This window comes from Schistocerca americana, chromosome X (assembly GCF_021461395.2).
Source record: "Schistocerca americana isolate TAMUIC-IGC-003095 chromosome X, iqSchAmer2.1, whole genome shotgun sequence".
Lineage (NCBI taxonomy): Eukaryota > Metazoa > Arthropoda > Insecta > Orthoptera > Acrididae > Schistocerca > Schistocerca americana.
The window spans coordinates 185,382,794-185,406,813 of record NC_060130.1 but is presented as its reverse complement, the minus strand read 5'-3'; the positions used below and the strand labels follow the sequence as shown (position 1 = coordinate 185,406,813).

The window sequence follows — 24,020 nt, the reverse complement described above, 5'->3', positions numbered from 1 at the left end:
CATCTTCTCTAGTACAGTAGAGAAATTTGCATTATTTAAATAGCAGGTAACTATAATCGCCCCCAACACCAGGGACCTAGTCTCTGTCACAAATGGCACTCAATCATTTAAGATCGGGTATTCCGACACAGCAAACATGTCGTAACGTGAGGACCACTTTGCAGATAAACGATGATAACAGTTTTAACGGCAAGTACTCCATACCTCTTCCCCTTTCTCTCTAGACCAATCAGAAACAAGCTCACGTGATACCATTCTCAGACAGGTAGCACTAACAGGTGTAATGAAGACACGTAATTAAGATGTGTAAAGAAATATCTCTGCAGTATTATTAGTATATGTGAGATTACTGCAACTTTTGTTTATTAACTACAACAAAATCCAAGTACGGTCGTTGCTATTAACGTAAATTCGACTGATACACAGAATTCCACAGACACGTGCTGAACAGCTAGCACATAGCAGTGTTTAAAAAAATTATAGTTGTGAAAACTTATCTGTGCATTAATAACGAGTATCCTTCAAACACAGGCAGGGTGCTGAAACTGAGATATCCCACACTACATACTAACCACACTGGGTAAACTGGGAATAAATATAGTGACTAGATGTTTTGGCGGCGAGAATGCACGTTGGCGGTGGATGGTCTAATCTGTCGTCAGCAATGATACTGCTTCATACGGGCATCTCTTTGCTACGGTCTGTGCAGCAGGATAGTCGGGGTTGAATAATCGTCAAGGTCATCCAGATAGCCATATCTGCCTGTCTGTGAACTCCTGTGGCCGTCCTTTGTTCAACATTTTTATTGCCATGCGTTACTATAATTTAAACAAACACCTACTCCCTTGCTATAAAGTGGCCTAGGTGTCTTTAGAAGGAACTTACTTCATTCGTACACCATCACGCATACAGAAAAAGGAAACGCATCCACCCTACCCCTGGCTCTGGGGAATCCACGTAAAATAGTATAATTACAGCTACATTTAGGCGGTATGACCAAATACTGCTGTCATCATGAGCCTTTACCCAGATGTTAGATACAAATCATTAGCTGAACTGTGTTCGACGTGTGCAAAGTATTATCTATCTGTCTATAATATTAATTATATGATACGGAAGTCGATTACGCAAAATTGAGCTGCGGGAGTGTGCTGGTCTAAAGAGATAATGTATTCAGAGTCGTTTACTACTACCAAGGTGCGTAAGTGCTGGACTGAGCTCGGGAGCTGCATCTCTCGTTTATTATAGACATTATAACTGATATTTTATTAAATATACACCGCTAAGTACGCGTTTTTGGTGTGCTGAGGAGCACTCTGCATGTTGCTCAATGTTGCTGGACCCTGTGCACCAAACCCATGACTCTGGGATATCAATATCACAACTCACGAAATACGGTGCACATTCAATAATGTTTCGAACATCATGTGGCTGGAAGCATTGTCATATTGACCTATACATGATGGTTTCTTGTTACTAGAGTGAATAATCATCGTTAGCAAAAAAATCGTTGTTGGTGGTGACATTGCATTGCCAAGACTCATTCAAGTGTTTATCCTACACTTTTATGAACAGTAAAGCACACTGACATGAGGTCTAAACCGATATCTTCCAGAGCATTAAAAGTAAATACTTTTGACTTGTGTGGTTGTGCACACATTCCATATAAACAGAGTCAAGAACTGAAACTTCCTGGCAGATTAAAACTGTGTGCTGGTGGTAGAGCACTTGATCGCGAAAGGCAAAGGTCCCGAGTTCGAGTCTCGGTCCGGCACACAGTTTTAATCTGCCAGAAAGTTTCATATCAGCGCACACTCCGCTGCAGAGTGAAAATCTCATTCTAGAGTAAAGAACTGGTTATAATGCTATGCTCTCTATTTCTACAGTTTTAATTATTTAACTTACATGAGTCACCTAACAGTGATTCTGACACTTCTACTGTGGACTGTATGTAGGTTGGATGACTAACTATTCGTAAGCAAATCAGTGTGCGCTACATTACCTTCTCAGTGGCTTTTTTGATAGTGCTGAAAATGTGGAAGATTCTACTGACCATAAATATGAGAATGCACAGAGAAACTGTACATGTCTAGCGGGTCTAACTGTCTTGCTGAAGCCGCGCGAAGTGGCCGCATGGTTTGAGGCGCCATTCAGGAATTGCGCGGCCCCTCCGGAGGTTACAGTCCTCCCTCGTGTGTGTGTGTGTGTGTGTGTGTGTGTGTGTGTGTGTGTGTGTGTGTGTGTGTGTGTGTGTGTGTGTGTGTTTTGTCCTAAGCGTAAGTTAGTTTAAGTAGTGTGTAAGTCTAGGAACCGATGACCTCAGCAGTTTGGTCCCTAAGGAATTCACATACATTTGAACATTTTGTCTTGTTGACAGAGATATAGAAACATATTATAACTTTCTTGTACGTAAAGCAGGCAATGCGCTTTGGGAAGACTTACTAAAATTATGGTATATGTAGTTCTAATATCGTTCTGCAATTTGTCTCTGGAGGAGTAATACTAGCTCAGATGATGTTGATCATGACGTCTTTTCCGGATACAGCGCCTAAAATTCGAATACAAACGTGTTTTATTTTTTAGCTGGATGTGGAAGACTGTCTTGTTAGTGGATTATTCGATAATGATAGGATGCAATACCTCGATACTCTACTTTTAAAAAACCAGTCATGAGCTATAATGATTTGCCAATGGCGGAAGGATGTGGCTGCCTATTCATTAAGCATTTCGTCAGAAAAGTTGGCTGGGGCGGAAGTATGGTTTTTATTTGCAGCTACTATGGTTATCAGATGCACAATCCTTCCAGAAGTTTTTGTTAGGATGTTAATAATCCGTAAAAAATATCTAATGACAGTAATTCTGGTAACACAAAGGTGAGAGTCCTGTTTGTTTTGCTGGTAACAATATAGACCATATTATACCTTCCCGATACGTAAAGGAGGAATTGTTTGTCGAGCAGACTTTACCTATTAAAGTTTTCGTACTTATATATGTATCTATAAGACTGATTTGCAGTTTCTTTCGTACTTGTATATATAACTATAAGATTGATCTGCAATTTCTCTACTGCGGGAGTAATACTAGATTAGATGTTACTGATCATGACGTCTTTTTAATGTTGCCGAACACATTTTATATTTTTAACTGGATGTGTACACGTTGTAAAAGACGGTAGTTTTAACGAATTATTCAGAAATGGCAGGATATAATACCTTGATACTGTGCTTAAATACATCAGGATATATAATGGTTTATAAAACTATTCGCTGTATGCCTACAATTTTAATGCGGAAATCGATCACACAAAAACAGTGATACTGGCAGCTGTTTTGTAGGCAATGTTATGGCTGAATTTAGAGTTACTCCACCGGATAATTGATAGTATCTCACCTGCCCAAATTACTTCCTATAGCACTGCTATACAAGAACATCCCAAGAACTGACAATATGGAATTATATGAAAACAATTTCTGACTGTCTCATGTCATTTGAGATTCTCCAACAATGTTAACATGAATTGGAAGTAAAATTACACGTTTCTAAAATGCTTTGTGAAAAAACTACAGATACCAATGAATGATGCCAATGATACCAGTGACACCAATGAAAGAACATTGACTAATGTAGCACAAGGAACGTACCTTTTTTTAAGATGATCCTGGAGGTCGCCTCTTGAGAGCACTTTATCACAAACATCTGTGTTGGGACACTTGACGGATAACTTTTCTAACAATCTGAAAGAAAGAAAACACATCTTCATAAATATGTTACTAACTAAGTTCATCTACGTATTACATTAAATATACAGGGGGACCCAGAGGAAATGGTAAATATTCAGCAAAGATCGTTCGAAGCAAGCAAGTCTAGTAAACACGGTCTCTAAAATGCATACCGTAACAGCTATGGAAACTTCATCTTGGATACTGTGAAACAAATCTCTTCTACTGCAAGCTCTTTGCTTTCCATATTTTGAGGGGATACAGTACGGAGAAAAACAAGATAAAGCTGTATAATAAACATGGGGGGTTGTGCTGGCGGTGGAGCAGGGGAGGGGGAGGCGGGAGGCGGGAGGCGGGTTGGCGTGGGGAATGGTGGAGGAGGGGCTGGTGCGGGGGAGGGGGGGGGGGGAGAATAAGGGATTGATGACAGTCGTTGTTTGGTCTCCTTAAACACGTACTCAGCACCAACATCTTAAGGTAAGTATTTTAGCGCCCACGCTTACTGGACATTTTTTTCTTTGTTTTGGTCCATATAACCACCTCTCAAAATATGGACAGCACAGAGCTTACAGTAGAAACGAATTTTTTCTCAGTATCGAAGATGACGTAGTGCTCATAGCTCTGAAGTTACGCATCTTAGAGCTCATGTTTACTATACTTTTTTGCTTCGAATGAGCGTTCCTGTCATACCCTGAATATTGACCTTTCCTCCTGGAACACACACTATAATGTGTATGGTACAACTGACAACGTCCGTGGGAGAATGATAAGTAAAACACAGATGTACTGCGCAGAAATACGCCGAGAGGGCCGATAATGTTCAACTACACACCTGACAATGAATCACAATCATAAAATATTTATGAATATGTATCTAGAGTGGCCTAGGTCGAACAGCCAACACGGATTTTCAGTTGCCCAATAATGCATGTTATGCAAATTAACATTTCCATGGGTCATGAACGTAGCCTCGCCAGTAAATAAAATCAAATTAATATATGTCTCATCCCTCTGAATCTGAAGATGAGCCCATCGGCAGACTTCAATGCGCATATCGACTTGTTCTTCGAAGGAATACATCACTCACATTCGGTTGATTCGACGATACTAGGCTTACCGTTCCTATTAGTGCTGTATTGCGAAACCATTGAATGGTGTTAACATATCAATGGCATGTTAGAGGGATATGCCATATTCGGCGAATATTTACTATTTGCACGATATACCAGAGAGAATTGTCAGAGCATGTGCTTCGATAAGTGCTGATGTCATAAGGAATACCACTCAATCCATGATAAGAAGATTGCAGCACTGCACTGATACCAACGGTCATCACTTCGAACGACTTCTGTAAATGGACGTTCATGCCACCTTTTTTACCTTCGTTGACCTTCAAAGACCTTAGTGTTACACATCATTGGATTCGTCTCGATAGCCGCTATCAAAAAATAAGTACCAAACTATAGCACCCCATTTAAAAAAAAAACAAAGTTGACCCTCATACCTCTAACGCGACACCACCTAGCAAAAAGAAACCGACATATTATGGCCCCCATTGTCCCATGCAACATTTGTCTGAAACTTTTCAGCTACTATCACACTTTCGGAGTTATTCTTGGAGGCAATAGTTAGTGACTCACCCTTTATAAGAGTATTTATAGCGAACAAAGATGCCACACAGATTCGAAGAATTCTAAGGAGTGCTCATTAAAGACCGAAAGAGGTATCCTACATCATCATCATCATCATCATCCTCATCCTCATCCTCATCCTCATCCTCATCCTCATCCTCATCCTCATCCTCATCCTCATCCTCATCCTCATCCTCATCCTCATCCTCATCCTTCGAGCAATTCCTCAGTACTGTTCGTCAGTCTACTGACGATTTTATGTATCGAAGTAGCACTTTCTGCCACTGAAGCACACCAAACCGTACTAAAAACGACGCGTTTTTGAGAGATTTTTAATGTGGTGTATCACTGAAATCGCACATTTTTGTAATAAGCGAAAACCACGAAATATAGCACGCTAGTTTCGGAAGTACTAAAATCGAGATGGCGGTTTCTCGATTTGCTTCTATCAGCCAATCGTAGCACAGACGCGTGGTCTCATCAGCGAATCATAGCATCAAAGAGGGTACAGGACATGTCATCTAGTCAGCCAATCACAAAATCTCTTTTCCGTCGTTCTAACAGGCAAATGCCTCGAAAAATATTACGCGTACTATGTGTAAACTGACACAATCTGTGATAGTTATGAAACTAACACTGCCAAATCGATAGTAACACGGCCGAGCCCGCTTTGAAGCGGGACTCAGACCCCAAGAAAAAGAGTACGTTTGCTCACTCTATAAATATTTTGAAGGAGGACAAAGACTTAGTGGCTAATAAGTGTGTGGAAAGTCAAAACTATAGAACACGAAGACAGAGAGGAGTTAAAAAACGACTATACGTCAATCCCTATTGACATAGAAGACAGCTAAAAGCAGGCATGTGGAAAAAGGTCTAAAAAAGACACCATACTGAAACGGAGGTCAGAAACTATAAATTAAATGAATTGATAATTAAATCAAGACCCTAAGCTGCCGACAAGCGTTGGTATACATCAACAGGGATAGTTGAAAATGTGTGCCCCGACCGGGACACGAACTCGGGATCTCCTGCTTACATGGCAGACGCTCTATCCACTGAGCCACCGACCGCACAGTGGATAGTGTGACTGCAGGGATTTATCCCTTGCATGCTCCCCGTGAGACCCACATTCCCAACTTAATGTCCACACACTACATTCGTAGTGACCCTGCCCATTGCAGTCATTACTCGCGGCAAACAATCTTACCGACTCTCGTAACAGTTCGGGCAATGCGTGTGCATCCGCACAGAAGAAGGTCAATGGCCAGTTAGCCTTAACTGTGACATGTGACATGTCCTAAAGAACGGATACCATCTTCATATAAAAATTAAATGGCCGTCGCCATATTCCTTTGGTGGATAAGAAGTAAAATGCGGTCGACATCCCGTGCGTCATTACCTAAAATGGCCGATAACTCACAGTAAACCCAAGCGGGAACGTAAACGGTTAAAAAATGGGCATTACATCAGGAAGTGGCGGACAGTTAAAACTTGGGAGCAATGTGTACAAAGTTGTGGGATAGCGCCACTCATCAAATGACGATGGCTAAAAAGACAGTACCCAATACGCAGCCTAGTTAAAAATGACCTCCTCCCAGGAGGAGGACCGAGAGGGGATCGTCCAAGCCGCTGGGAGAGTCTTAATAATCCTCAGATTATTCCTGTCAAGGGAGGGCCATTGCCGATCCAAAGGGACACCACCTCCTGACAGACGGTTACACAGAGATCATCGGAGGAACAGAGGAACTCGCGGACTCAGGTACGAGGACTGCAGGCTTGGCAGCAGCGTCAGCAGCCAGGTTTCCTGGCAGAATGGCATGACCAGGAACCCACAAAAACATCACACTGGCTCCACCAAGAGTGAGCAAGTGACAGTTTTCCTAGACCCACTGCACTATGTGTTGCGTAGTGTACAGCGCACATAAACTTTGAAGGGCGCTGAGTGAGTCTGAGCAGAGGATACAATTGAAAGGGCTGCGTCGCCGTATGTACTACATGGCCTGATACAGGGCGAAGAGCTCGGCTGTAAATACTGAGCAGTTTGCCGGAAGATGATATCGAAAGACATGGGTGCCAATGACGAAGGCACACCCGACCCCACTGTCAGTCCGAGAGCCATCAGCGTATACAAAGGTACTATTGCGAAGTTCCATGCGAAGGTCTTGAAACTGAAGGCGATAGACCGAGGCTGGAGTAGTGTCCTTAGGTAGCGAATGAAGGCCAAAGTTAATGGGGCGTTTCATGAAGCCAAGGTGGCGAACGGTTCCCACTTACTGGGAAAGTTGCAGGTAGTGTGAAGTTAAACCGCCGTAGCAAGTGCCAAAAGTGGACTCCAGGACGTAAACGAGAAGATGGCCGTGACCCATACTGGCGATCAAAGGAATCATCGAAGGAGGAGGCCACGCATGGGAGACAAACGGCACGCATACCTGGTGAGGAGAAAGTCACGACAGTAGGACAGTGGCAGTTCAGCAGCTTCAGCATACAGACTCTCAACCACGTTAGTGTAATGGGCGCACATGGCCAAACGGATACCACGATGGTGGATAGTGTTGAGACGACGAAAGAGGGATGGATGTGCAGACGCATAAACAAAGCACCCATAGTCGAGTTTCGAATGGACAAGGGACCGGTATAAAGGGAGGAGGGTGGTTCGATCAGCACCCCAGGAAGTACCACTGACAATATGTAGGACATTCAGGGACCGAGTACAGTGGGCTGCCAGGTACGACACATGGGATGACCAAGAGTGTTTCCTATCGAGCATAACCACACGAATTTCGTAGTTTCAACGAACGGAAGGGCAACAGGCCCAACATGTAGAGATGGTGGGAAAAACCATTTGCGCCGCCAGAAATTTATACAGACGGTTTTGTCGGTGGAAAAGCGAAAGCCGTTGTCGATGCTCCAGGAGTAAATACGATCAAGACAGCGCTGAATGCGCCGCTCAGTGAGACAGGTCCGTGGACAACTGCAACAGATGGCAAAATCGTCAACAAAAAGGGAGTCGGAGATGCCCGGCGGGAGACAGGCCATCATAGGGTTAACGGCGATAACAAACAGGACGACGCTCAGGACGGAACCCTGAGGCACACTGGCTTCCTGGATAAATGTGTCCGACAAGACAGAGCCCACACGCACCTTGGAAACCCGGTCTTTTAAAAATGCCTGAAGGAAAGAGGGCAGACGCCCACGGAAGCTCCACGTGTAAATAGTACGGAGGATACCAGTTCGCCAGCAGGTGTCGTAGGCCTTCTCCAAAGCGGAAAACACGACCACAGTCTGGGAGTTCCACAGAAAACCATTCATGACATGGGTAGACAAAGTAACGCGATGGTCAACTGCATAACGCCGCGTTCTAAATCCACACTGGGCATTCGCTAGTAAATTGCGAGACTCAGGCCACCACACCAGCCGGGCATGGATCTTATGTTCCATCACCTTGCAAACGCAGCTGGTAAGAGAGATGGGGCAGTAGCTAGTAGGAAAGTTTTTGTCCTTACCGGGCTTAGGTATGGGAATGACGGTGGCTCCACGCCAGCGTCCGGGAAATAAGCCCTCTGCCGAGATGCGGTTGTACGTGTTAAGCAGAAAGTGCTTTCCCGCAAGAGAAAGGTGCTGCAACACTTGAATGTGGACGGCGTCTGACCCTGTGGCGGAGGATCGGGATGAACTGGGAGCACGATCTAGCTCACTCATAGTAAAGGCGGCATTGTAGCAGTCACGATTCAAAGAAGAGATGGATATCGCCCGAGCCGCCTCTGCTCGTTTCCGAATGAAGAAGGAAGGGTGATAGTGGGAAGAACTCGAAACTTCCGCAAAATGGCGGCCCAAGGTGTTGGAGATAGCAATAGGGTCCACGATGACATCGTCAGCTACTGTCAGGCCGGAAATTGGGGAATGTATCTTGGTCCCAGAGAGCCGTCGAAGCCGCGCGGTGTAAGGCGCCTTGTCACGGTCCGCGCGGCTGCCCCTGTTGGGGGTTCGAGTCCTCCCTCGGGAATGCGTGTGTGTGTTGTCCTTAGCGTAAATAAGTTTAACTTAGATTAAGTAGTGCGTAAGTTTAGGGCAGATGACCTCAGCAGTTTGGTCCCGTAAGGCCTTACCACAAAATAAAATCAATCAAGAGCCGTCGGAGGTTGGCCCATACGACAAACGAAGGTGTGGAGCTGTTAAAAGAACTAACGAATTAAATGCAGCAAGCTATTTTGCTATCCTGAAGAAGGCGACGACGCTTTGCACGCATCTGTTTATAATGAATGCAGTTTGCCATCGAAGGATGGCGGTTAAAACGCGGAGAGCACGTCTCCGTGCGCGAATTGCGTCGCGGCGTGTCTCGGTCCACCAAGGAACAGGCACACGACGTGGTAATGAGTAAGTGCGGGGAATGGAACGTTCTGAAGCAGTAAGGACAACGTTTGTGAGATAGTCCACCTGGTCATCACAACTGCGGACATCTTGTTCTTCAAAGGTAGCCAGGGAGGAGTAAAGCTCCCAGTCAGCCTTAGGAAGCTGCCATTTGGGCGTGCACGCGGATGGGGTAGTAGGAGTCAGCAAACGGATAGCAGACGGGAAATGGTCGCTCGAGTAGGTGTCAGAAAGGACGGACCACTTAAGACGAGGGGCAAGCTGGGCAGTGCACAAGGATAGGTCCAGCTAGGAATAGGTATTGAGGAGTCGGAAAGGAAAGTGTGTGCTCCACTGTTAAGGCAGAAGAGGTTAAGTTGGTTAAGAAGCTCAGCCAAGAGGGCACCTCTCTGACAGGTCCTGGGAGAACCCCAAAGGGGATGATGTGCATTAAAGTCCCCGAGTAGCAAAAACGGGGGAGGTAGATGCCCAGTAAGCTGAAGGAAGTCAGCTCTGGTGACAGTGAATGACAGAGGGACATAAATCGTACAGAGGGAAAAAGTCATGTGGGGAAGGAAAAGGCGAACTGCAACAGCTTGAAAATTGGTAGTCAGGGATGTGGGTTGACTATGAAAGTCATCCTGTACGAGCAGCATGAAGCCCCCATGAGATGGAATGCTGACCTAAGGGAGAAGGTGCAAACGAACCGGTAAGAAATGTAAAAGGTCAGAGCAGTCGTGAGGGCCCAATTTCGTTTCCTGAAGGCAGAGTACAAGGGGACGCTGTAATGCTAAAAACAACCGTAAATCCTCTTTGTGGGACCGAAGGCCGCGAACATTCCATTGGAGGAGTGTCATGGTGAGTAAGAGAGGTAGGGGCGTCACCTCGGCGGCTACCGAGTGACAGCCTGTGAAGAGTCACTACTACAGGGCACAGAAGCAGGAGGATCCTGCTCCATGGGGTCTGCAGAAGCATCAGCTTGCTTGTGCGGTCGGTCTGTGGAGTCCAACGCTGAAAAACGGTGGACTCCACAGAGTCCGGCCGGGCCACTCTTATCATGTGGCGACACCATCGAAGAGGATCTTCGAGTTGGTGAAGGAGAAGACCATTTGCCTTGCCGGTTCTAGGTGCTTCAGTCCGGAACTGCGCTGCTGCTACAGTCGCAGGTTCGAATCCTGCCATGGGCATGAATGTGTGTGATGTCCTTAGGTTAGTTAGGTTTAAGTAGTTCTAAGTCTAGGGGACTGATGACCGCAGATGTTAAGTCCCATAGTGCTTAGAGTCATTTGAACCATTTGCCTTTGGTGGACTTCTTTGAGCCTTTCCGGTTAAAGGAAGACTTGGGTGTTGTTTGGCTGGAGGGATGGAGGAAGTCTTCACGGGACCACTCCTCCTGTCCTTTCTGGCGTACCGGCTGTGTAGCTGGTGGCTTCGCCCCTTGAGGCGAGAGTTTGACGGCTTGTTGCACAGCTGGACGAGGGGATGGCGATGATACCTTGACACTGGGCGATTTTACAACCTCAGAGCTGAATTGGCGGTCGCATGACTGCATGTCAATGTCCTTCGTGGAACGAGGGGTAACAAGAACACAACTATGGGTACCAGACGGGAGAACGCAGTGTTTGCAACTAGCCAACATCTTGCGAGTGACTGGGTAAGGCACTTTTCCTTCACCCAGCTCTCTTGAACAGAACGCACATCAAGATACGCAGGGTAATCCCGCGAGTAGGAGGCACGGCCGCCATTGCAGTTGATACAGTGGGGAGAAGGTGGTGGACAATCGCCCTCGTGCGCATCCCTACCACAGGTGACACATTTGACTGGGTGTCAACAAGGCGTTGTAGTGGGGTTGAAACGATGACACTGGAACCAGCGCATCAGGTTCGTAATGTACGGCCGGACTGTGATAATTTAATAGCATGCTTTGAGCCTGGACGGAAGCACCACTCTATCAAAGGTGGGAGAGTGCGGGTGGGCACTAAGGAGGAATCTACATTTTTCATTACACGATGGATGGCAGTGACACCCTGATCAGAGAGGTAAGATAGGATTTCGGCCTCAGTTAGACCGTCGAGCAGTCTGGTGTAAATTACACCACGGGAAGAAATCAAAGCTCTATGGGCCTCGACACAACCAGGATAACCGTGGAGAAGTGAGGCAGCAAGCAGTTGTCGTGCCTGAGACTTAGAAGTGGTCTCCAAAAGCAAAGTGCCATTCTGTAAACGAGAGCACGATTTCACACAGCCAGCAATTGCATCGACACCTTTCGGAATAATAAACGGATTTACTGTGGCGTAGGACTGACCGTCTTCAGTACGTGTGACGATGAGGAACTGTGGTGCAGCGGGAAGGGTCTTTGAATCATAAGCCCCATTACGTCTAAGTTTTGTAGACGTTCAGTGGGAAGATGATTGACAAACTGAGTGTAATTCCCCATGATTGCCAGCGTCTCTGTTTGCGCGCTCCTTCCAACTGGGGGCTCCCTTCACAAGGGGGCGCACCTACTTTAGGTGATTGTTCACATCTCACGTCACACCTCTCGAACACCTGACAGAGGGACCAATCGGCAATTTTGGAAGGTTACAGCTCAGGCAGTCACCCCTCCCCGGGCCTGGCCTGTACCACGGGGTACATGTGAACCCTACATGTCGACGCAGGGCTGGGAATTACACGTTACCCAGTCACATGTTACGCGTCGGACGTATAGGCCGGCCTCCACAAGCGCACAGGAAGTAAGAAGAAAAAAGAGGATCTTCAAACGCCGAATCGGAGAAATGAGAGGAGAAGGGAAACAAAGAAAGGAAAAGAGAGCAAAAACAAAGGTGAGACTATTCGTACATCAGCGACAGAATGCAGAACATTATTAATAATACCCCAGACATGTCCTCCAAGGGAGGAGAAAAAGAATAACAAAAGGATAGACATACAGCACGGAAGGGAAAAAATGCTGCAAAGGTTGGGGCCCCGTGGTAGCCCAGCACGAACCCGCCAAAGAGTGGCGAGCCCCATGGGGGGAGGGCTGGAGGGAATTGATACCATGTATCATGCAGGGCTGTCCACAAATCCGTAAGAGTACGAGAGGGTGGAGATCTCTTCTGAACAGCACGTTGCTCAGTAATGTTCATTTCTGGGGAGTTTGATGGCCAGCGGAAGTGTGTAAACTCAGAAGTGTGTTCCTGAAGCCACTCTGTAGCAATTCTGGACATGTGGCGTGTCGCATTGACCAGCTGGAATTGCCCAAGTCTGTCAGGATGCACAATTGACATGAATGGATACACGTGATAAGACAAGATGCTTACATACGTGTCACCTGTCAGAGTCGTATCTAGACATATCAGGGGTCCCATATCACTACAACTGTACACGTCCCACACCGTTACAGAGCCTCCACCGGTTTGAACAGTCCCCTGCTGACATACAGAGTCCATGGATTCATGAGGTTGTCTCCATACCGTCCATCCGGTCGATACAATTTGAAATGAGACTCGTCCGACCAAGCAACGTGTTTCCAATCATCAACAGTCCAATGTCGCGGTGTTGACGGGCCAAGGCGAGGCGTAAAGCTTTGTGTCATGCAGTCATGAAGGGTACACACGTGGGTCTTAGGCTCCGAAAGCCCATATCGATGATGTTTCGTTGAATGGTCGCACGCTGACACTTGATGATGGCTCAGCATTGAAATCTGCAGTAATTTGCAGAAGGGTTGCACTTCTGTCACGTTGAACGATTGTCTTCAGTCGTCGTTGGTCTCGTTCTTGCAGGATCTTTTTCCGGCCGAAGCGATGTCGGAGATTTGATGATTTACCGGATTCCTGATATTCCCAGTACATTCGTGAAATAGTCGTACGGGAAAATCCTCATTTCATCGCTACCTCGGAGGTGTTGTTCAAAAAATGGTTCATATGGCTCTGTGCACTATGGACTTAACATCTGCGGGCATCAGTCCCCTAGAACTTAGAACTACTTAAACCTAACTAACCTAAGGACATCACACACATCCATGCCCGAGGCAGGATTCGAACCTGCGACCGTAGCAGTCGCACGGTTCCGGACTGCGCGCCTAGAACCGCGAGACCACCGCGGCCGGCGCAGCGCCGTATTCTGCCTGTTTACATAACTCTGTATTTGAATACACATGCCTATACCAGTTTCTTTGGCGCTTCCGTGTAACTGGTCAGCTTCTAGCATAACTTCAAGGAAGACGTAGTTGAACTAGAAGGTGACGAGAAGCCAACCTTATATTTTGGTCTGCCGTGATCTAATGCCTTATAAGTACATTGTACTCTGCAGGATAACGATGAAGAGGTACGTAATTTCATTTCATGTCTTGCGAGGTTTGAGTGTTGATATAAATGTATTTTCAGTACCGAAAACCTCTGAAACAAGCTATCGGTGCCTGTATAGGCCAGAAAATTGACTTCAGTATGCGCATAAAACTGCAACGTTCATGACGTTTAAATACCGCACATCAAGGAAGCTAACCGACGAAAAGCAATTCACCATACGGCCCGAAAGATGTGTGCTGAAGGTAACTTGCTAAGGTTATTACTGTAATTATGTGCTGATTAACTAATGGTATGATTCCAACTTTATTCTGAAAACATTAATTTGAACATATAGGTTTTCAGTGCATGTTCCCATTCACAACAGCCATATCCAGGACATCATAAAAAGACGAAATTTAATGTCTGGGCAGATGGTTCTCCTCTCCTACATGATGAAATGAGTGAATACTTACAAGAAAACTTATGAGCAATGATAATACTCTACAATGGTGAAAAATAACTCCCAACGGCTTCCTTCGCGTGCTTGTGTAGCAAGAAAAATATTAATATACCTACCACGGGTATCTCCAGCAGGAAAGTCTTTAGTTACGTGGGAAATATAATTAGTGGAAAACGATTACTTGTTTAACGCAGAAAGACTTCACTATCTCGTCGTAATTCAGTCAAACTCTAGACAGTACACCACACATTAAGAATACAGTCAGCCATAATACTTCACGATAAAAACCCATAAACAGTAAACAGGAAAATATTTTGTATTTAAGCGCACTGTTTTCTTTGTTGTGCTTTTCGGAGAGGATTTCCGAGGTAGAAAATAAGATATTATACATATAATTCACTTTCGTTTGAGATTTTTGATTTTAAGCCTCTCAAATGACATTCATTATTGCTCAAAAACCATTTTCAGTTACTTATGTTTGCTAAATTAGTGAAATGTTTTTACGAAGATCTGGTCTGGCTTAAATAACTCGTTTAGTGGAACTGAAGGATATTTTGGAAATATTTACATCTCTTCTGCATAATAAAATATTCATTTGCTATCGATCAACGGAATATATTCAAAGTTACTTAAATAAACAATATTTTGTGTTGAGTCCCACACGTGTTTCCGAAAGTAATTTTATTGCTACATTTGCATAGTAACGGGAGTCTCGTAACTTGAGTTCGAAAACTGAACACCTATACACTGTCCAAAAATACTTATAAAAATTACTCGAAACAATCCTACAACGACATAATGCCTCGAGAATAGGGCGAAAATATAAATTACATTAAACATTCAAAATTTTCAATTGGCTCTAAGCATTATGGGACTTAACATGTGAGGTCATCAGTCCCCTAGAACTTAGAACTACTTAAACCTAACTAACCCAAGGACATCATACACATCCATCCCCAAGGAAGGATTCGAACCTGCGACCGTAGCAGCAGAGCGGTTCCGAACTGAAGCGCCTAGAACAGCTCGACCACAGCGGCCGGCTGATTTTTTTTTTCTGGCGGTATGCAACAAGGTGGGAAGAAAGCGTAACATGAATGAACAGCTTCTCCTTCCAGACATATTTTTTGGATTAATGTAGGTAATACGAAAAATTGCTAAAATACATTTGGGGGAATTAGAAAGAACTATTTTGGATACTTAGAATGAATTTAAGAAACCCCCAATACACATCTGTAAAAAATAATTAAAATCAGTATAAGCCCTAACTAGGGTAACTCTTTGCTGAAACATACTACGGTTACAGAAACTAGACTTTCAAAACATTACTTTATTTGGTGTTCCGGTATAATAGTAATCTTCACGTTCTTAGGTGGAAAGAATCTCGATCGTCAGAGATGGTTCTGCGTACTACAGAAAATGTGTGTTAGAGGTGACCTGACGGTGATTCGAATTGTCAATGGCCAGCACTAGTCGAAACAGGGTGAAGTTGCAGACAAAACCGTTCATATCTACAAATTAATGAGACCAAAAAACACCGGAAAGGAAAAAAGGGACAAAATGTACCATTTTATGGCCTACAGTTACCGAAAATGAATACACAGGGTGAAGGAAAAATGCGTCTCTTGGCGGTCGGCATACGATTCCCTCCCCCAGTCGGAGGTTTGAGCCCTCCCTCGGGCATGTGTGTGTGTGTGTGTGTGTGTGTGTGTGTGTGTGTGTGTGTGTGTGTGTGTGTGTGTGTGTGTGTGTGTGTGTGTTCCTTAGCGTAAGTTAGTTTAAGTTAGATTAAGTAGTGTGTAAGCCTAGGGACCGATGACCTTAGCCGTTTGGTCCCACAGGAACTTACCACCACCGTGCGATTCCTCATCCCAATTCAAGACAAAAATGTATGTAGCAAAACCTAGTCCCGCCAATACGTTTAAAATAAATGCGATTTAAAGAGCGAGGCGCTGGCAACGCTGTACTAGCGCGGCCAAGAACAGGTACCATCATGAACTCAGTGCTCTGTCGAGCTGTCTTATTACTTCAGTGAGACGAGCCAACGGGTAGGCAGACTCGCCCATGTTCGGCTCACTTCGAGCCAAACTTCATTTTCAATTAAAGCGTCAAATTGTATCCAATTAACACCTCCACAATTCAGTATCTTGTGTATTTCTTTCTATTGCTGTTACCTTTGTTTAAAAATCAGGACTTAACGTGAACTACTTATAGTCGTAGACGACCAATTTGTTTCGTCCACAGCACAAATAACGTCGGTAGAAAATAATAGTGGATACAGTAACATAGCCTGTATCCTATGAGGTACAAAAGCCACAATATGTACGCTACACTACACTACATGTAACATTATGCTAGGCACAATAATTCCATTCTGTACGGTTGATGTCCCGGCTTATCGTCGCAGAGCCAGTACGTACACGTACGAGCAACTTTCACTTTATGGAAGATGTTGAACGGGACCACGTTGCATTTGCAAACACTTGGCCAGTCGCTGGATCATACTTTTCTGGACCCTACACAACGCACATGCCTCCACCATTGTCGAAACGGCATGCACGCGAGCTATTAGGTTGCGCACATCCGTGGGAGGAGAACTATAAACTTGTCCCTTTCAGTATCCCCACAAATAAAAATCTAGTGGATTAAGGTCCTGGAAACGTGGACACCAGAACATTGGACCTCCACATCCAATTCATTTCCCCATAAATGCTTCATTTAAATATTTGCGTATATTCATTCCAAAGTGTGGAGGTGCATCATCATGCTGAAACCATACCTATTGCCGAACACCAAGTGGAACGTTTTCTAATGCGTCAGATAAAGTATTCCAAAGAAACGTACGATACAGGGGCGCAATCAACTTGTACGGCAATAGGTAAGGGCGCAAAAGCACTTCTCCCACGATCGCAGCCCACAGGTTTATGCCACTGCATGCCTCAAAGCCACGTTCACGGGTGACGTGGACTGTGTTCCGACGAATAATAGCTCTTGTGGGGGTTGAAAATACCTTCACGAGTGAAACTAGATTCGTCAGTCCATATCACATTATTCATAAAATGTTCATTATATTCCACTTGGTGCAAAAGCCATTCACAAAACTGTACCCGTCGCACGCAGTCTTCAGCCCACTGGTGTTGAGCTAACGTGTAGTGATATGGATGCAGTTCATCCTGCAGCACTTAAACAACCAATATTTGAGGTGAACCCGCGTTGCAATATCACTGGTACTTCGACAAGGTGACTGGTGAACGATTTCGAGAATCGCATCCTCTGTCTGTACAGTAGAATACGTCAATTCTTAGGACGACCTCTATCCATTCCTTGTAGACGAAGATTACCGGTTTCCGGAGGATGTTGCTACAGCGACGAAAAACGTTCTTATCGCGATGGTGCCTTCGAGGGTACCATGCAGCATACGCACGAGCACGAGCAGTAGCAGCAGCAGCAGCTTGGTTAATGGATGCACCCAGCGCCTAAAGCATATCGACGTATTCATCGTTTGTGTATTCTATAGGGAAGCCTCCCTATATGAACGTGACAGGACCAGTGCACTGCGCGGTTAGTAGACACATGCGTGGCGTGCAGTTTAATGGACCCCACTGTCATGTGAGAGGTTACTGTCATGCGGTTGGATAGTGATGTCCTCCTTACAAACTACGGCAGCTAGGAAACGGACGTAAAAAAGGCAACCTGACGAGGATTCGAACCACAGCACCATGGTGGATGTGAGTTTGATGTCCCAGTTGCCTTCTCAGTGAGCTACGATGGCTGGTACGGTAGTGCGGTGTGATACAAATTCCTCTGTACATTCCGATAAGCGGCACGAAGTGACACTGTTGCCAATTCCTAGTTTTGAAACAAGTATTTACAAAATACATCCGATCTGATTTTACTGGATAAACTTTTGTCTTGAATCTGGACCTCCAAGTGCGGCACTTTTCTTCACCTTGTATGTTATACTGGATCTTGTCTTTTCATCAACTTCAACTTGCAAGCCCTACTCATAACACTGCAACGTTAGCCTTTTTTTTTGGGGGGGGGGGTGTTGTGCTACCGTAAAATTGACTCCCTTTAGGAGTTTATTCTTAGTGGATGATAGTTACACACATTTTGTTGTGGATTGGCAAGACAGCCAACCCACTATGAGAGGAAGCCGAAAGGCACGCGTTTTAGCTCACGCAGGCTGGCGTGAGGTCTGGAACAGGTCAAGGAAATGAGACTAACAAAAAACGTACGTAGCTGCTGGAATACTTAACTTTAATCCATAATTGGTGAACATCGCTCTTGACGGTACATGTTTTACAGCATCATTAGTAACTGGTAATGGCGCCTTGCTAGGTCGTAGCAAATGACGTAGCTGAAGGCTATGCTAACTATCGTCTCGGCAAATGAGAGCGTAATTTGTCAGTGAACCATCGCTAGCAAAGTCGGCTGTACAACTGGGGCGAGTGCTAGGAAGTCTCTCTAGACCTGCCGTATGGCGGCGCTCGGTCTGCAATCTCTGATAGTGGCGACACGCGGGTCCGACGTATACTAACGGACCGCGGCCGATTTAAAGGCTACCACCTAGCAAGTGTGGTGTCTGGCGGTGACACCACACATTTTATGTCTCTCTAACAATTTACTACACACTTTTTGAGGTAACTGGGCGCTCGTCGGGTCCTTTGTTCCTCTGATCAGGTAACATTTTTCTTTACAATATGAGTATTTGTTACTGAACGGGACTGAGCCGTGGCGCTCGTTATTGGCGCGCCAGTCTCTTGGATGTCTATTACCGATCCTTCGATGTTTCTTATCTTTGCTTGCCTTGTTGTTTTCCGCATTCGCGGGGCGAGTGGCAGTTGACGTTTGCTCGGGCTACCTGCTGAGACGCCGCGAGGTACGAGGTGGGAAGCACCCACGTATATGTGGAGTTGGTTGTACGCGGTCTGCCGGTTCAGGATGGAGGATGTGTGTTGGCTGCCTGTCTGTCTGCGGTCCGGATTTTGCTCGCCGTGCCTTGCGACCGCCTAGCTTGGGTTGCTGCCTGGTGTATCCTACACGAGCCATACCGGACGTCCAGCAGAGGTTAAGTAGCCTTGTGTTTCTTTTAAAGAAAAGGAGCAAATGTATAAGACTTTTGTAACCAATTTTGGTGGCCTCTTAAGTGTGGCCTTAGCGTTTACAATGCCTTTGGGTAGAGCCAATTCTTTTAAATTTAAATAGTTGGGGTTCCCTGTCCTTCATAATCTTTTGGGGGCTTTATTTGAATTCTGTCTTTGGGGTTCCTTCCTTGTGCTTGGTTAAATGTTTACTTGCATAGCGGGAAGTGACTCCTGGTTAAAACTCGGAGAATGTGTTTGATGTTACTGCCGCCTCCGGCATTCGTCTTTTCAATTAAGTGTTGCCATTCCTTCGAGCGATCTGGTGTCACTCCTCGTTAATTAATGCTGGTTTATGTATACTTAATTTTGAATTGGCCATTTGAATTAATATTTTGGAGCACAGTATAGCACTAAGGCAACCTCATTGTATACCACCTTGTGCCCCGGTCTAGTACCTTAATTTTCAGTGGCACGAGTTAGCTCCACTACCGGTTTCACTGACGCGCTCCCTTCAAAATCTTGTCTTGTATAAGTTTGCCCCATGTTTGTCTGGGAACACAGAGATAAGCTTTAGTGTGACTACAGTGCTAGTCAGTTAATGGAATCTTCATTTTGGCTTAGCTTCCATTGAAGAGTTTAGGTGGAGCGTAGTATGTTTGATCTGTTATTCATTTAATTATTCTAAGTTTGTTTATTTAATGGGGAGCAAGACATTTAAAGACTGTTGGTATTAACTCCCCTAGTTGATGGGTGTTGCTAATTCGTTCCAAATCGCCTACTACTTATTCAATGGCAAGGCTGTTGATTAGTTGGTTACTGTGAGTACAAATTCACGCTATTTATTTGTTGCCGAAATTGTTAAGGTGTCTGTGTCGTGATTCAATCACTAGCTACGTGTTTGAGCTGAATTGATGTAAACCTTACATTGCCTCCTTAAAATCTGTTGCCAGCAGAAACCCTTAAGAGAACTAAGTTTTGTCACTGTTTATGTTAACCTTTACTGCGAGCAAAATTTCATGTAGCTAAATTTTGTCTTAAAATGTGTATTTCTCTGATGTAATAAACGAGTGATAAAAGAAAAAAACAAAGGGGCCTGGTCCTTCCTATTGTGTCCGGTTTGTAACACGTATCAGGGACCTTTCTTTAACTCATTCCACGAGCCGTGACGCTCACAGCTTTCCGATGATTGGTGCACAAACTTATGGTGGGTGCCAGTGAACCAAGGCACATGGCACTTTGTACTTATGCCACCGCTGGGGTTGAAAGGTGCCTATTAGCCAGAGCTGGGATATTTCGTCTCTTAAGTGACTCACTTTGGTAAAGAACTTTGTAGCGTAGTCTTATTTTTTCATGCAAGTATTTCTCCTTTGGGGCTTCGTGTAGCTCCCTGGTTCTCGTCCGTCGGAAAGCCCCCAGTGTCCACTTTAGACACCGGTTCTTTAATGGTTGTTGTGAACGTATAAGGGTATTACATGTGACTCACCATCCTGCACAGGCATAGAGTGGTTTTGGCAGGACTGTAGATATGTAAAGTTTGAACTTGGTCTTGGCGCTGAGATGGGTGATGGCGAAGAATACTATCAACGTGTGTGCGATCTTCATGGTGTCCTTTTTTCGATGCTGTGTATGAATCGTGAAGGTCAGGGACTTAACCAGAATTATCCCCAGATGCTTTCGAGTGTGGCCATGGGTTAGGTTGCTCTAGCACCCTTAGTGGGTAACGTAGTACCGGTAGCCTCTTCTTAATAAAGAACACTGCAGCACTCTTCGTGGGGTTGATTGTTATTTTGCTGAACTGCGCTGACTCTTGGCGTTGAGGCCCGACGTGACAAAGGCAGTGCCGTGAGCAAATAAAAATGGTTCAAATGGCTCTGAGCACTATGGGCAAAAAAGACGCTGACGGTGGATCGAGAAAAGTGAAATTGATGTCTTATGTGTTTGGTGAGTCGTACCAGCTGTAATTATGCCGACATCTTCTGCTGAAAGCCAAACTGCTCTGGACACATAGTTCATTCTTCCCGGAAACAGTTTGCATTCCAACCAATAGCAAAGGTTCCAAATTTTTTCCAGCTTTGGTAGTAATGTTATGGGCCGGTGGTTCGTGGGTACCGTGAAATCTTTTCCCGTTTTTTTTTGTATTGGAACGATCTTCCACGTTTTCCACGCCACTGGGAAGTATGCGGTCATCAAGCAGCTGTGTATGACCCTCGAGGAGGAGGACTAGGGCTTTTCGTGATAGGTGGACAAATCCAACATTGTTTACACGGCCAATTCCCAGTGCTCAGTTATTTGTCCTCCTGATGATTTGCGCTACTCTCGTGGAGTGGTAAGACTAGTTTGGCCCCTGCGCAGTTCCGTTCGGAATCGTGCGATGAAAGCCTGCATTTCTTCTTCATAGTCCCTTAATCGTCCTCGGGGGTCTTGTCCAACGTTCGAAGACGTCATCTGCTAGACATACGAGTCTGCAAACAGTTCGAACTGTTGTATAGCATTGCATATCAATTGTTTGATCGCAGAGTCGTTTTAAAAGTTGCCACTCGACCCAAGTTGTTTGTAAAACAAATTGGGTCATCGTGTTGCCCTATGTTTGTTGCCTCCATTGTACCACCCCTTTTCAGAGTTCTCTCGAGAGACAGGTCATTCTCTGTCTGTCAGCCGGATGTCTATATCTCATCCAACGTTTTCTCACTCTGTTACCCAGCGCCTTCAGTTCTTGCAGGTAGCCTGGGAAGACAGCTAACTGTGGGTCACTATTGTGACATTTTAAGCCCTCCAATGTGCCTGTTGCATCTTCGTTGTTCAAGTTTCTACTGCTGTGTCGATATCAGCTGTCGCATGTTGAGGTATTGTAGACCTAACGTTATTCGTTAGGTACCTCTTGAATTGACCCCAGTTTACTTCCGTTTGTTTGATGCGTGGGATCAACAACCTACCGCGGCTGATTACTACTACTACTACTACTACTACTACTACTGTCAGGTAGTCCGATGATACGTCATTTATGGTGCATACCTGTACGTTTGGATCAACCACATTTGTCAACGCAATGTCGAGGACATCATCTGTTTGTCCGTGGAAATGACTGATCCTGGGAGAATGTAGTGGTCCGTGCACGATGCAGTTTAGATTCTCTTGAAGCTCGGAAAGAATGAAACCCTTCTGATTGTTCTTTCTGGAATTCCAAGTGGAGTGTTTGGATTTTAAAACTTGCGCTAGAAGAATTTTTGGGTATCTGTCGAAGATTGTAAGTCTTCTCTAATGAGCCGGTGGTTTGGGCTGATGTACCCTGCCACCAACGTAATATTTCTAAATGATGTGTGGACCGTTACAGCTGTAGCTTCCAACGCCTGCAGCGGTGGTAATGTCTCCATACGGTGTCGTATCATATTTAGTACGAAAATCGCTGTGCCACCTCTGCTCCGGTTCATCCCATCCGTCCTGCTGCATATCACGGAGACTGAAGACGACTGAGTCCGTAAGCTTCGTTCCCGTCACCATCGCAACGTCGATGCGGTGTCGTGTTACAAAGTCCTTTAGTTCCGCTTTTTTAGTGCGAACGCCGTTAGCACTCCAGTTAAGGAAGACGAGACGTCTCGTTGGCGTTCGTGGAGCCATTTAAGGCGGCAGGAACGCTTTGGTTATTCCTTCCACCAAGCTGTGGAAGGATGTGATTTTCTGCTGGGGCATTGTGAAGAGCATTGCGACGCCCGTCAAAGCTTGCGAAAATGGCTTGATAATACTTTGCGATGTCAGGTGGCTTGCGACAGCGGGTGCTGATTCCTGCGTTCCCGGACGGTTATGGAATGCATCAGAGAAGGTTCTTATTGGCCGCCGGCATCTGCTGGTGTGGTGCCTTTTGCTGTGCAAACACCAGCTTCGGTTGCGTCGTCTGTACTTGCTTTACCGTCTTCGCTTCCCTAGGCTTCGTCTTTCGAAGTAATTGTTGATATTTTTCACAGCCTTTCCAAGAAGCCGGATGGTCCTTTCACGATTTGTGCATTTTGCCTTAGCTGTGCACGGTACCGTGCTTTCTTTCGAAGGATGGAACCTGCACGGCGGACACAACATACTGGTAACGAGCAGCAATTAGCTGTGCGCTCAAATCTCTGGTACTTCTAACATTTGTTTGATCCATCTCTGTTACGGTGTGATTCAAATCGCACCCTTGTATATAGTACATATTGTATGATACAGATCATCTTGTTTTCCTTCGATTTCGAAAGGTTCACGATGAAGATTTGGATTGGTAGTAAGTCGCTGTTTGGTTCCTTCCTTGTCTTTTACTGATGTACTCTTGCCGCCGGGAAGCCTTTTTCATGTAGTGCCCGGATCACTTCCACCACTAGAAGCGACGAAGGTAAATGTTTGACTAATTTCAGTTTCTTTGCCTCAGAGAGGCTAGTGGGTGTGAAGCAGAAGTTGGTTTTGTTTAAAGAAGCTCACTGATCGCTGATGATCTTCATGGGATTCCAAATGGTATTTTATCCTGTCTCCCTGATAAATTGCTCTGAGTG

The 24,020-nt window shown here is 45.2% G+C and overlaps 1 protein-coding gene across 6 annotated transcripts in view; it reads right to left on the bottom strand.

Moving 5' to 3' along the window:
• LOC124554953 (ligand of Numb protein X 2-like) overlaps positions 1-24,020 on the bottom strand; it is a 535,718-nt gene that overhangs the window by 287,527 nt on the left and 224,171 nt on the right. For all 6 annotated transcript variants that reach the window (XM_047128655.1, XM_047128654.1, XM_047128657.1 and 3 more), the window contains one exon: positions 3,642-3,734. In XM_047128655.1, coding sequence (XP_046984611.1) covers positions 3,642-3,734 — 93 coding nt within the window. The remainder of the gene's footprint in view (positions 1-3,641; positions 3,735-24,020) is intronic.